This window comes from Osmerus eperlanus, chromosome 4 (assembly GCF_963692335.1).
Source record: "Osmerus eperlanus chromosome 4, fOsmEpe2.1, whole genome shotgun sequence".
Classification (NCBI taxonomy): domain Eukaryota; kingdom Metazoa; phylum Chordata; class Actinopteri; order Osmeriformes; family Osmeridae; genus Osmerus; species Osmerus eperlanus.
The window spans coordinates 16,209,626-16,224,041 of NC_085021.1; the positions used below are offsets into that span (position 1 = coordinate 16,209,626).

Here is a 14,416-nt window from a genome sequence, read left to right on the forward strand (position 1 = left end):
AAAGCTTGTCTTTGTTGTGGGACAACAGGGCTCGGCTATTAACAACGAACTCTTCACACATCAACCGGGACTCATAAACAGTGCCAGCGGAGCATTAACATGACAATGAGTTGGGGGTTGGTGTTGGGGCTGTCTCAAGCTTGGCCAGGGGGGATGTCTGGTCTACTATGACTAGAGGGACTTTAAATTTGGGATTCAAGTTAAGGACGACAGTGTTGTATGTGCTCACCACACAGGAAATTCAATATGACATAACGATACGACTAAAAATGCAACATAACTCTAATAGACTTCCAGTGCAGACGGGTGTGCCTAAATTCGAATCTAGAGGGACTGAATATTTGTATCGTAGACTTATTTGCTAAATTACATTGTTTATATTGAAATTATACAGCAGTATAGGTGCATGTTGTCATCAAATCACACATCAGTAAGCCTGACTACCCCCTCATCGGGTCTCTTGAAGTGAAGGTTGATAAAATGAAGAGGACAAACTACTGACAGGGCACTGGTGAAAAGATACTTACGGTAGAGACCATATAAGATGTGCATCTAAATGCTTAACTTGTATCATACTATTTTATTAATAAGAGTACAGACAAAAACGGTAAATTGCCACGGCCATGACCGTGAACAAAACTATGGAACGATCGTCTGTCTGGCCCTTACGTGAAGCATTGTTGTAGGAGGTACGTATGTACATCATTTCTGTTGTACCAATCATTTTCTGTTCGGTTTTGTTCTTCATACAATTGACAACCAAATAGGCCAATGGAAAAAATGAAAATGTACTACGTTTAGGAATGGGACCAATTACAGAAGAAGGTGGGAGGGAACCTTGCGAAGAATATTCCCCGGCATCGTTTCTCATTCCTCCCAGTTCGATCGGCAACGGGAGCGGAAAGAGGACAGCAGAGAGAGCCCGAAGGCAGCAGCCCCCACCACCGCCGGCCCAGGTTACCATCTAGCACCGGGAAACACACTAGAGAGCCACCGCCGGCATAGGCCATTACCAACCAGTAACCATGAGCAGCGAGGCCGAGACACAACAACCACCGCAGCCTGCTGCCGATGCGGAGAGCCCATCCAGCCCGGCAGCCGCAGCTTCCGCGGGGGATAAGAAGGTCATCGGTAAGCTTAGCTAGCTAACATAGTAGGTATTTAGCAAAGAGATGTGTATACTATTTAACCTTTTAACAAGTAGATAAACAGTCATAGTAGTTAGCTCTAGCTAATGTATCAAGCGCTAGGGGTTTGCAAGCCGTTAGCTAGCTCGGTCACTGGCAAAGGCTGAATAAACCAGGTACTAGTAGACGAGCTATATGGATTGGCCATGAATGTTATACATTGTGAAAGCTAACTAGAGAATTTTATTCCAAAAACTGTTGGCCGGTAAGCCAACCATCATATACAAATTTTGTTTATGGCAATGTCGGTAATGTCAGTTATTTGGCTAGCTAAAGGCTACATAAACTGTTGGCGTTCATCAACGTTCCAATTCCATAAGTTCTAAGAATGTATTGCACGCCGCCTGTTTGAATGCACAACGCGGCTTTGCTTTTCAGCCGAATATTTATTTTGACCAAATAACTAAGCTACGTTATCTAACGTAAAACGTCTAGTAGTAGTTCAACTGAAAGGTAAAAAACGAGGTGTAGCAAAGTGCAATAGAGAAATCGGCCGTGTCTTCATTAGCAGTTAGCTAGTCTACCTGCACATGTGATTTTGGTGATTGGGTAGCTAGCAGGTACAGTACTACTTGTCTCATACGGCGAGTCTCTAAACGTTTACTTGGTTAGCTAACCAGGATAGCTTACGTTAGCCAGCTAACCCATGCGACTGTATTAGATGTTGCCCTTGATGATGGTCATCTAGATGGATATATAACTACAGTAACCAGAACAATGACACTCAGTTTTCCTTAATTACCGTGGCAAGTTGTATGGTTTCTTTCGACTAGGTTAGGTTAATTACCTAGGCGGTATGAGATGAATTCACGTTGGCCCTTGAACTGGTTGGCAGACCCAAGTTGTGGGTGAATTGGCCATGACATGAATTAGGCCTTAACACGAATGCTATTTAGTTCTAGCTTCCCTTTGTTCATACTGGGAAACACTTGGCGTTCGTGTGAATGCCGTTTCATGCCAAACGAGTCTATCGTGTTTTTATGAGTCATTAAGGGTTTACTCATTTTTATGACAAAGGAATATTTAAGATGCTTAAAATAGTTCACTGGTTGGGCATGGCACTCTTTAATCTAGCTAGCAGGTTTGCTACAGTAGCCAACAAGGAGCACCCAAAATGTCCGCCGCAGTAGTCGGATTCTTCTGAAATCTTTTGTGCCCATTTCAATTTGAACAACCTCGGATTAAATTTGTTTTATAAAATCCAATTCATAGCATCCAACAATTGAGTGTTACAATTATTTTATAGCAACCAAATGAGTGAGGTTCATCCATGCTGGCTCAAATCCAACCACATGGTTTAGAGTAGCCCATAGTTAATCGGCTAGGTGGGTAGCACTCCGGCTATCTGTCGAACTAGCCTTATAAGCTGCTTTTAGCTAGCTAGCATCTCGGGGCGCGACTCCACCACGTGTAATAGTTTCAGTCACTTCCTTGTGTGGACAGGCCTAATAGACGTCACCTTTGTCTATACACATTCGCACTGGTGGTATTTTTCACGCAAGTTCTGATCCAGTATTGCCTCACAAGACCCCCACCGTTACAGCGACCACATATCCATTTGGACCATGCCATACTTTTTGAGCAGCTGGTAGCAAACACCAAGACTTAAGCATCAGAATCTATAAAAAGCTCAACAGCTAGGGTTTAAATATAGCTGGCTCCCCTGTCTTGTCTAGCCTGTATGTGTGTGTGTGTTAGAACTTTGTCCAATGTGCTTTTTATCTTTATTTTTTAGCAACTAAGGTCTTGGGTACAGTTAAGTGGTTCAACGTCAGGAATGGTTATGGGTTCATCAACAGGTACGTTGGCTCCCTCCCAAGTCGTCTAAAGACATTAATATGATCCATGTGTGAAGAACATTCCCAATCCCATTACGGCTTTGATTTGATTACACAACCAGTGGATACTTTGTCTGGTCAGTGTCAAGTTGAGCTTTGGTAACAGTATGTATGTTCTTTTCCCTCCTTTTTTATTTTTAAGGAATGACACAAAAGAGGACGTCTTTGTACACCAGGTAGAAATTAACAGAAGTTTCATTTATCTTTATGCAACATGTAAAAAAAAAAAAAAGTGCATTATATTTACATAAGATGGTACAGTATTCAGTATATCTACAGTATAGATGGTATTTACAGTATGGTTGTTTTTCTTGTTTTAGACTGCCATAAAGAAAAACAACCCAAGGAAATACCTCCGCAGTGTTGGAGATGGAGAAACTGTGGAGTTTGATGTGGTTGAAGGGGAAAAGGTTTGTGTAAAAAAAGAACACTCAGGCCTACCCCAATTATCTTCAGAACTGTCTTATGTCTACCACAGCATACATTGGGCTGATGTGTAGACCTGTTTTTTTATTGACCTGTGCAATGTCTTCCAATCCTTCCAGGGAGCTGAGGCAGCCAACGTCACTGGCCCAGGGGGTGTTCCAGTCCAGGGAAGCAAGTACGCAGCTGACAGGAACCGTTACAGGCGGTATCCCCGCAGGAGGGGCCCACCCCGTGGCGACTACCAGGAGAACTACCAGAGCGACGGCGAGGGTGAGCGAGAGCCAGGCAGCCGTGACAAGAGCAGCCGCGAGGGAGCAGAGAGCGCCCCAGAGGGAGAGATGCAGCCCCAGCAGCGCAGGCCCTCCTACCCTGGCAGACGACGCTACCCACCATACTTTGTACGTAGACGCTATGGCCGCCGGCCTCCTTACACCAACGCACCACGAGGAGGGATGACTGAGGTACGCCGTCACAGGGCACTTCCTGAAGCAGGCAACAAGGGGTCTCCCCGGCCGCTGACCGGACCCCGTTCCAGTGATGTCATACCCAACTCTCAAACCTCTCGTCACACACAACACAAACACAGAGACAGATAGATTTAGGATATCAAAATTAAATCTAAGTGTATTGGTCTATTGACTGATGCGCTGTACGTTTACCATAGTAAACTGTTGGGAGAGCTGAGTTTCAGCCCTGCACCAACCATATTCCATTGACAGAAGCCTAAAGAGGAGTTGTTGTAACTTCAAAAAACAGTTTCACAACTAGTCCCCAAAAAAGTATGTGCTCTTATCAGACGGTGACCAATTCTGATAGCGTTTAGAAATTGAGCACGTTATCTCCTAGAAGGTGCTAACTCAACAGAACTGAGCATTACAATGTAGTTGTTGTTTGACTAATCCTTGTTTGCTTTTAGGGCGGCGAAGGCGATGAGAACCAGGGAGGTCCAGACCAGGGCAATAAACCAATGAGGCAGAACTACTACAGAGGCTTCCGACCAAGGTTCAGACCACGGTTTGAAAGTTGGCTTCATTGACACAAGGCTGTAACATTGGGAGAAATGCAGGGAAAATATTTATGAAAATCATATGTTAAGGCAGTTTGGCCTGGTTAACAAACAAACAAAATTTCTATCCAGATTGCTGTAGCATATTAGTACTCACTGAAGTATGTATAATTGTACTGACTACGCTCCCTTTATTGCAGCCTAACTTTGAAGGCAACTGCTTCCACAGATTTTCTATTCCATTTACATGTGTACTTGTCTGATTTCATTGTAATTAGGTGCTGGTTTCAGCTGTTACTTGATTAAATTGCATGACAATTGCAGTTACGCTATTCATTTATGTATGGTGCTCTTTAAAATGTAGATATATAAACTGAATGTTTGTCTTTGAATTTGTCACACTGAACAGGCTTAAGACAATGTTATGCAGTCTCATTTCCAGCTGCTCTAGCTTCAGTATTTGATCGTGTTATCCCAACTTGTCAGGGGTGGTCCACCCCGTCCCAGACCGGTGCGGGACGGTGAAGAGGACAAGGAGAACCAGGGTGGCGAGGGAGGCCCGAACCAGGAGCCCCGTCAGCGCCGCTACCGTCGCAACTTCAACTACCGCCGCAGACGCCCCCAGGCTGGTGGAAAGCCAGGCCAGGAGGGCAAGGAAGCAAAGACAGGAGACGAACCATCCACTGAGAAAACGTCCGCTCCCGAGGCCCAGCAGGGTGGGGCTGAGTAGGAACCATCACCACCGGCATGTACCATCTCTTACCATCGTCCGGGTGAGTCCAGATACATACGTGCACATACCATTTGAAGATTATTTAATTAGTATTCACTAAATCAGCATATCAGTATGTTTTGACACTTTGTTTAACTTGGGGTTTTAGAGATGCTTTCTTACCATATCGATTGGCAAATTTGATAACCACTTCCAGATTCTTGTTAATCCAAAATTAACTGAATCAGTGTATAATCTAAACCTCTTCAGTTTCAGAAGGTCATTTATTCCATTTAAATCAGATTGTATTTTCTTGCAGTTTTGTCAACAAGAAGAAACATCAAAGATCTGAGCAATAAGAAACAGATTTGACTTGACGATCGTCACAAGCTTGCACCATGCATTTGACCAGATTACCACCGATTGCCTGCAGAATCTATGCAGACCTGTTATTTTCCATTATTTTTACGTGACAGCTACAAAAGTTTTGGGGAAACGGCAGATGTTTTTCTAAATCGGTCCTGAGTTTTTACACCAAATTGTTTATAAAAAATAAAAAAAAGTAATTTGATATCTGGTCAGTTTGACATTTTTAAATAACTTTTTATGTATTCAAACATTTTAACAAAATGCAAGCTCAAATAAAAGTCAACGGAGAATGGTCTTTTTGTATGTTATTCTTTCTGGATAAAGTTAATCCATAGCATTCATTATGAAGCTTGAACTGGTGTAATTTTGAAATGTTCATGTTAAAAATACAAATGGATAGGTCACTGAAAAAGAAATACATTTTACAAGACTTAATTTCACCATTTGTCATTGTGGTTATACTGCCAGCATTGGATCTACAACATGGTTTCAAGATTGGATATGGACTGGCTTGTGACATGAAATACTTTATTACTGGCTATGGCATAGAAATCTTTGACATTTTATACATCTGCACAATATTAAACACTACTATGGACACAGCTGCACAATTACCAATCACACTATCAATGTTTTGTGCACACTATCAGAAAGATAACTGATAAGATGGGAATGGCCAATTTGTTGTTGCTCTGTCAATGATACTCAGACATTGGTTTCTTTTCGTAGGCGTTTCATCCTCTGAACATTGTTTTCCATTGCAGCACGGTTTGTAATCTCTGTGGCACAGCCAGCAGGAAACCAACCTCTCACTCCATCCCTCATCCTCTCCCCGTGGCACCAATCTACAGCATTAAAAAGTGTTTACTTAAGCTGTGAGGGGGCAGATGCATCATCTGCACATGCAATAATAGATTATTCACAACATAACCTATTTAAAATGACGCCTTACCCTCCTCTCTCTGCAAGACTATCACCACCTCAGCTTGCTGTAGTCCCAGCTCATCTGGCTGCTTAGGCATGTATGCTTTGGTGGCCTCAAATTGAGGTAGGTCTGAAAACAGAACGGTGACCATTCGTGATTAAATGAAAAGGTAATCCTTACATCCCAAACTGAGAAAATGAAGTGGAACTCAACATGGACTCAATATTACCGTCTTTATTTGTGCTGTTCCCTGTTTGCTTGAGCTCCCGTAGAGCACTGACCCAGCGTGCTCGGTCCACTCTTGAATGAGTATGAAGCATAACCATCAGACCAACATATACCCCTCAAAACAAAGTGTCGTTTATTATGGAGTTTGTCAGTAGAGGGAGCCGGATGCTGTATCTTTGTCCCAGGTCTGCATGGAATATTCCATGCATATATTGGCTAAGACACAAACATCTGGGATGATGGTTTAATAAAACCATGAAGAAGTAGACTTCAAATATCCATTACACGGATTATGTAAGGCATTTCTTGAGTATAGTGCTCTGTGGGTCACATTTTCACAATTTAAATGTCTTTAGGTCTACATTCAATGTCCACATGTAAAAAAACAGGTTACCTGGATTCAGCCACTAGGGCAATGTGCTCTAGTCTGCCCTCACTGTTTCTTGTCATCTGCAGCCGAAGGGACAGTCCGAGGCTGGAGGCTCCCTTGTTGGGTGGAGACATCCGTTCCTCTGCCTCCTCCTTCACTTCCACATTCTCCAGAGTGGCGTAGTCCATCACCACATAGCTCTCTTCACTGGTTAGAAACACACAAACTTACATATTCAATACTTTTTTTATTGAAACAAAAACGTACAAAGAAGTTAATTAACACACAATTGTTGTTTATTTAATGTATTTATTATAGGCATATCCACATGCTATCAAAGCCAACAGTCACTAAGTATGTGACCTGAAAATGGTCATGGGAGCAAGGTTCCCGCTTGGTAAATGATACCAGCATAGTGGGTTATTGCTTCCTCTCACCGTTGACATGCTAAGCAGGCACGTTCCCCCTCAGTCTCACTCTCCAGCTCGGCACAGTGAATGTAGTGACTGAGTGAGCTGAGCATGCATGCTGCGAGGGGGGATAAAAGAATCCTAAGCATGCCAAGCACCACTCCCAGTCTCCCTCCTTCACCCCTCCCCCTGTCCTCCTAGTCCTCCCTTCTCAAGTTCCCTGTCATCCACCAGCTGGCCTTACTCAACCCCCTTTGTGGTCATGACCTCCATCTCTATTGGCTTAAATTGAAGGACACGACAGGCAACATCTCAATGGATAAGTGAATAAGTGCGCAAAACCACCATCAGAGCGGATCAGAAGACAAATCCTCCTAATCCTCTTCAGAAATGTGTTCTCCCATTATCATGTGATACCTATACATGCTAGATCAGAGCATCGACTGAGGAATGATTTGCAATTGGCTTTATTTATTTTGTACTTATTCCCCCCCACCCACCCTCCTTCAAAACAAAGATGAATCAAGAGTTAAGCAACAGTTGCCATTAGATCAGGTGCTCACCTCTTCTTCCTGGTGACGATGAGGACATCGTTAAAGAGAAACAGGTAATAGCTTTTATGACTGAAGGTCTTCCAGAAGATGCTGAGCTCCTCTGTGCAGACTGCCAACTCCCCACGCTTCTGCAGCCATCGGGATGACGACACTAGAGGGAAGGGCTGGGGGCAGAACATGGCCAAAGAGGGAATGTTAGACAACATAATAGAAAAGTAGACGACTCACTGCATGTGTTGCCTACTGAGTAAACCTGTACTGGCCAACATGCCTTGATCTTGCCGAAATCCATGTGCTTTTGGATAGTGTACATCTGCTCTGTCCTTTCCATCCTCCGGGCTCCGTCATTGCAGCTACTCACCAACTGATGGGATTTGCGCAAAACAATTCCATATGCTGAAAATTTTTTATTGGTGACACAGAAAGATACACTTACAGATCCATTTTGGTTAGGGCTAACACAACTCAGGCTGTTGGAGCGGGTGTCTCTAGCATACATTTCAGCTTGGCATGAGATGTCAATCATTAATATGCGTTTGGTGTGTCGGACAAAAAGGTAAACATTTTATTTTTCTATGGACTCAGCCTAGACTGCCAGATGGACAGTCTTTAAATGGACTTGTGTTCATGCGTTGCAGAAGGTAAGCTCAAAAAACCCAACCTTGCTGATGGCTTTCAGGGCCCACACTGCAGCAAAGTACTCTGCGGTTTTGTCTGGGGTCTTCTGACAGATGGTCTAGGGAGGAAGCAGAGAAAGAGAGAGAGATGAGGCTGGGAGAGGGAGGACCTATAAATATAACATATATGTTTGTTCCAATACCTTCGGATATAAAAATGCAGGGCTGTAGCAGAGCATGGCCTCTAGAGGGCGTAAGGGTCTGTTGAGGATGCACAGTGCATGCCATCCCATTGTAAGAATACGGTCTAAACAACTTATAACCCATGCATACATGCTGAAATCCTCAGAAAATACCAAGGAGAGTGAACAAAAACACAAGGTGTAGAGAATATGTTTGCAGCCTTACACTCAAACAGTAAGTCAGAATGTATTTACTTACATCAAGTAATAGTGGTAGACGTGTTACTCTCTGCATTGGCAGGATCAGGAAGGAGATCATAGGCAAGCCTCCACATTCACTGTTCCCTTCAATCTGCTTCAGAACCTCCTTGAAGGCAGTGTTACTAGCCCTGGTGTGCACACACAGACACACACATGATGAATGCTCATAGCTCACATCACTGAATCTTAAGTACAGGTAAATACAAGTGTTCCTAAATGATCTGATCTTTGGAGGTGCCCCTTCCCCCACACTCACAACAACTTCTGTAGCGTCCTCTGTTGGAAGGTTTCGTTGGAGCAGTACACAATGTACGGTTCAAAGTGGTGGGTGGAATGGTTCTGCACAATGTCGCTGATGTCCTGGATCACTGGGTTGGCATGGTGACGCCTCTCAAGGTCCTCAAAAAACCTGTAGACAGGAAAAGGGAGAGAATAAATAAATGTTCTCTACTCCCATGGCTGGGGTACCTGAATAATACAATAAATAACAGCATTACCTAAGGCCATACAACACAGAAGTACCATAATCCTGGGATTTTTATGAAAGCAAATAAATTGGGCAATTGTTGTTTGTTACCTCAACTTCCAGAGACTGACATAAGAGTAACATATTTTTATTTCAATTTGTTCTCTTCCATGCTCTAAAGGCATTTAATAAAAGTAACATACTGATACAAAGAAGTGGTTATGATCTAGTTATTTACTTTGTATTAGATATGAATATTCATAAAATCTCTCAAAGATAGCCATAATTTCAAATCCACACACAGGATTTTCCAACACTACCAACTACCTGTTTCCCTTCTAAGAAAACATAGTAAACTGACACTCATGCCATGGCTACAGCCCAACCCAAAGTGACACACACACACAATCCCACACACACACAATCCCACACACACACACAATCCCACACACACACACTAGAAATGTTATAAGCATAAAGACATTTGCGATCTGTGCAATTGCTGTTATTAATATGACCATTTCAATCCTGGCAATAATCTAAATATTCTACATACATCACGCTTTACATATATATAGACCTTTCAGTTACTTCTCTAAGCTTGCTGAATGCTCCTTAAACTTACCAAGTGGTAAAACCTGTTCGGCAGACAGGTTTCAACATGTTCCGGGGCTTCATAGAATCCTACAGAAATTCTAAAGAGAATATCTACACCCACTGAAACCCATTTGCAAGCACTCCACCAATCCTCGTGAGAATTTGGGGAGTTGCCACTTGCATGGCCATTATTATTTTGTCTAAAGGGGGTTAAAGCAATTGGTCTTTGTTGACAAGTAGTGAGCTCAAACAAGGACACAAATCAAAAAATAAAATTGGGATAATGTTTCTGTAATACTTGTTTGCTTTATAATTATATATACACACAATTTTAAACATATATGCTAGTTATACCATCATCATTTTGTGGTCTGAGGTATAAATAGATGCTAAGATGTTTTTAATAGGTACATATTCTGATGCCAGTAAGGGGGACCTGGTTGTTGAATCCAACAGAAAATCCATGATGTAGACAGTTTATACTGATCATTCTGACCTACCACTAACGTAAAGCTGTCTCCCTCAGAAGTCAGAGAGCCCTTACCCTTTGCTGACATTGTTAATGACTGCAATGTTGGAGAAGAGGTGGTGGTGCTCTGTGGTGGTTAGTGTGCGCCTCAGTGCATCACTGTTCTTGAAGTGGCGCACCAGGATACTGAGACTGTGTAGGTACGAGTACTCCGATGTGATGATCTCAAAGATGGCCTGTTGCACAGCAATGATAGCAGAAGGCTCAGTATCTGGTTTGTTTTGCTGTTTTCACTGATGTTGTACAAAATCATCCAAGCAGATAATGAATGAGACATTCTTCCTGTAGAGTGTTTATGGACGTTGGAGGTAGAGTGGTATAATAAACTGGAGTAAAAAAACTGACTGACTGATAAAAGACTATGACATGTTGAGCCAGGTGTTGTTGACACAAAAGGCCTAGACAGGAGTAAACCGCCTGAGAAGGCCAACAAAGAGAAGGTGTGGCTCAGTACAGGGTAAACCTTGATATTGACAAGAATTAGGCTACAGTTTGACTGCCACTAAAGAGTCCTGGAGTCAAAGCTCATATACAGTGTTCAATAAAAAGCACTTAACTCCACTGGTATTCCCCCGCCCTCCCCTTTCTCTCTCTTTCTCGTTCGTTCACAACACAAATACCTCTTGCCGCTTCCGTTCCTCAGCTGAGATCATCTGAAGAATGCCTGTGTCTTTAATCTGAGTAGTCCAAAAAATACAAAAATAAAATGCATTGATGTTAGAACACCAAAAAGGTTTGGAATGAATACATGCTTTTGTCAGACTTTGTCATTCAGGAAACAGATATTCCTCCCTGGGAGCCCCCTCTGCCGCCCTGACCTGAGGTAGCTGGCTCCATGTGACCTGGGCAGGCCTGTAGCTCTTCACCACAATGCCCTGGTCCACAGGAGGCTCCAGCATCACAAAGTCATCCACCATCTCTTCTTCTGCATTCTGATTGGTGGAGTGTAATCCTCGCTCCTTGATTTCCTGGTAAAGCCGTGGATCTGACAGCCAATGATGTCATTACAAAATATGTCTTTATAACAATAGTCCTTGCCTGCAAATCAATCTGATCAAAAGTATAATAGGATAGGATAATCAATAGCTATGGCACTTAGTAACTAAGAGGCAATATAGGACTTTTGATATTAAGTATGCCAGCTGCAATGGTCTTAAATTGATTCATATTGCATTATCTTAAGCTTCCCTGAGTGTAACATGAACTAGAGGCATTGATATCCTCAAACAATTCTAACCATACTATCCTTATACTGTATGGACATATCACTAAAAATATCTTATTTTATCCAACTGTTGTTAGACTAATGCCAGTCGAAATGACTGACTGACTGTGCAGGAAAATCATACACCCTGATGAGGTAATCCTCTCCATCTCTGATTGACTTGTTCCATTTCTCAAATGTTGAAGTGTATGTGTTGAATTCTGGATGGTTCTTGACATACCATCTTTGAAGGATCCCCCGTGTTTCTGGTTCCTCTTCCTACCCAGGGTTCTCTGAGAGGGGAGGTAGGGACACAGCTTGAGTTAATCAGCCAAGAATGTGAGGGCCTCTATTGACAGAAAGACACTAAACTTCCATCTTTCCCATCTGTGTCTTTTTGTCTCTTCTTTTTTTTCGTGTTCTCTCAACTTCTGTTACTACCATATTACTGCCTGTTATTAAATTTGTTACCATTATGTAAATATTTGTTATGACAGTGTATGAGACTGTAATGTTACTGTTGTACTTCCCTAATCAAAGGCACTAGCAATGGTGTAAAATAGGAAGCAATCCTGGAAATAAGACATCATATAATCTGAATCAACATCACAATTATAGCACTGTTGACTCAGGACTGCTAAACTGCTTGAGAACGCACACATACCTTTCTTCCAGGAGAAAAAACTGTTTTGGAGCTGGGGGTCCTATTGTCCTTCATGGGCTGGAGTGTGGCGGCACTCCCAGGACCTCCGGTCATGGCATCTATGTCTAAGCAGGTCACTGCCGCTTTGTAGGACTTGTTCCTCCGGGTCCTCCACAGAGAGAACTCGTCCCCCTCACTGTCATAGTCATCCCAGGACACTTCAGGTCCCAAAACTGAGTGACGACTCCGTGTGGATGGGCTAGGTGTTTCAAGTCCTACAGGAAAGGTGACTACTGTTGTGTGATGGCGGTTCTTAGGCCGGCTTGCCACTGCAAGGCCCTTAGGGATGAGCTGCCGTGTACCTAGCTTTAGTGCAGCTGGACTTTTGGTACTCAGCACCACCTTAGGCAGTTCACTCCCACCCTCCAATGACAGATGGGCTACTGAGAGATGGGCTTCGGAACACGGTGAATCATCTGATTGGATGCAGTGGTTGTTACACACATCAGATTGTACATCTATTTCATGGTCAGAGGGGGAGCGGCACTCCATAATAAGTGGGGCCTCTTCGCCCATAGAGCTGTCAGACGGCCTATTGAAAATGTGTATGCTCCTCTAGCTGTGTTGTGGTGCTATTGACTTCTGCTTGTATCTTTTTGCATCCGAGAATATTCACCATTAGTCAACCCCTTGGAAACCCTGTCAAGACAATGAAAGAAACAGTTTTAGATTCATGAAATTCTCATCAATGTAGCAGAATGCCTTCACTCCTGTGTGGGACAAAATCTAAACGGTGGTGCAAAGACAGCCTAGTAGCCCATTATCTTACTGAAACTCGTGATTCCATTCTCAAATCAGAGCCGGTCGTGTTCATCCATTCCCAAAGAAATAGCATTGCAATCAACCCGTGACTCACCACTTACACCTACTCTCCCAGACGCTGCACTCGACTTTACAAAAGCAGATTAGCGCTCATCGTAAATCTGACCACACTGATACAAACGTTAATTTCAAACGAATCCCATAATTCTCTAATGTCTCTAAACCTTTCTGACTCTAAAACACGTTGTCTATCATTCTTAGCCTAGGGCTACTACTGTATACTTACCATGACTTTGTTTTATACGAAGTAGGTATTTGTTCACTCCCTGAAACACCAATCGCTTTATTAACAATACAAAACTAGTTTGACACTCGACAACAAACGTTGCGTAACAAGCGCTATTTTCTTCGCCAAAAAGTCGACATAAAAATATGTCCTAGGCGCATTCCCACGGTTCACGACTGAAATGCCACCCTTTTAAAGAAAAATGCATCTTATGCCAGTTGTGCTTACCTGTCAAAAGAAGAAATATCCTCTCCGGTAATTTTTTTTTTTGGGGGGGGGGGGTATTGGGTTCTTAATAATCTTAAAGCAAGTCTTTACAAAATGTTCAGCAAGGTTTCAGAGACAGGTTTCAATATGCTCCTTTTCACTTGACTTCCTCTTCAGTTTGCAAGTGTAATAGGGCCCTTCAATCTGTGCTCACAATTCTTATACGTCATTACAGGTGTGCCAATCATTTTTGTCAAATGGCTAACTCCATTTTCTCCTTTAACAAATAGGCTGTCTAACCAACTATTGACCTAACACGATATTTCCAGTTCGCCTTGGAAATCAACTTAATTACACGCCGACTAGTACCAAACAATAATGCTACAACTTCAAGCTAGACACAAACTTTTAAACCTGTGAATTGTGAAAATAATCATATTTACTAACTCTACTAATACGCTATAGTCAATCATTGTGTTTCAGATAGGTTAAAGGCAGGTTGAGACAATATATGAGTATTACATGAGCACCGGCCCCCTCTAGTGTTTGCTTTAACACATTACAACTGATGAGCAGG

General features: G+C 42.7%; 2 protein-coding genes across 3 annotated transcripts; one reads left to right on the forward strand and one right to left on the reverse strand.

Annotated features, from left to right (window-relative positions):
• The first annotated feature begins 868 nt into the window (after window positions 1-868).
• Window positions 869-5,832, forward strand: ybx1 (Y box binding protein 1). Its single transcript, XM_062459630.1, has 8 exons — window positions 869-1,131; window positions 2,923-2,986; window positions 3,168-3,201; window positions 3,346-3,435; window positions 3,571-3,849; window positions 4,368-4,453; window positions 4,944-5,230; window positions 5,489-5,832. The coding sequence occupies exons 1-7, from the start codon at window positions 1,026-1,028 to the stop codon at window positions 5,185-5,187; spliced, it is 903 nt and encodes a 300-aa protein (XP_062315614.1). The 5' UTR covers window positions 869-1,025; the 3' UTR covers window positions 5,188-5,230; window positions 5,489-5,832.
• On the reverse strand, window positions 5,689-14,020 carry arhgef16 (Rho guanine nucleotide exchange factor (GEF) 16). Of its 2 annotated transcripts, none has more exons than XM_062459529.1 (15): window positions 13,861-14,020; window positions 12,546-13,223; window positions 12,123-12,174; window positions 11,496-11,662; window positions 11,298-11,354; window positions 10,693-10,853; window positions 9,342-9,494; window positions 9,084-9,213; window positions 8,687-8,761; window positions 8,297-8,389; window positions 8,035-8,189; window positions 7,086-7,268; window positions 6,693-6,763; window positions 6,491-6,592; window positions 5,689-6,383 (listed from the first exon to the last, which is right to left on the reverse strand). In XM_062459529.1, the coding sequence occupies exons 2-15, from the start codon at window positions 13,098-13,100 to the stop codon at window positions 6,244-6,246; spliced, it is 2,094 nt and encodes a 697-aa protein (XP_062315513.1). In that variant the 5' UTR covers window positions 13,101-13,223; window positions 13,861-14,020; the 3' UTR covers window positions 5,689-6,243. The 2 variants fall into 2 exon arrangements, with proteins under 2 accessions (XP_062315513.1, XP_062315511.1); XM_062459527.1 differs by having other exon boundaries at window positions 12,540-13,223.
• Between the last annotated feature and the right edge of the window lie 396 nt (window positions 14,021-14,416).

What these genes read in the sequence shown, in the direction of transcription:
- ybx1 (XM_062459630.1), top strand. Translation starts at nt 1,026, where the DNA reads ATGAGCAGCGAGGCCGAGACACAACAACCACCGCAGCCTGCTGCCGAT. An exon ending in AGGACGTCTTTGTACACCAG is followed by an intron (nt 3,202 to 3,345) that starts GTAGAAATTAAC and finishes TTCTTGTTTTAG; the next exon opens with ACTGCCATAAAGAAAAACAA. An exon ending in ATGTGGTTGAAGGGGAAAAG is followed by an intron (nt 3,436 to 3,570) that starts GTTTGTGTAAAA and finishes CAATCCTTCCAG; the next exon opens with GGAGCTGAGGCAGCCAACGT.
- arhgef16 (XM_062459527.1), bottom strand. Translation starts at nt 13,100, where the DNA reads ATGGGCGAAGAGGCCCCACTTATTATGGAGTGCCGCTCCCCCTCTGAC. An exon ending in CGGGGGATCCTTCAAAGATG is followed by an intron (nt 11,663 to 12,122) that starts GTATGTCAAGAA and finishes ATTGGCTGTCAG; the next exon opens with ATCCACGGCTTTACCAGGAA. An exon ending in GTCTACCACTATTACTTGAT is followed by an intron (nt 8,762 to 9,083) that starts GTAAGTAAATAC and finishes CTTCCTCCCTAG; the next exon opens with ACCATCTGTCAGAAGACCCC.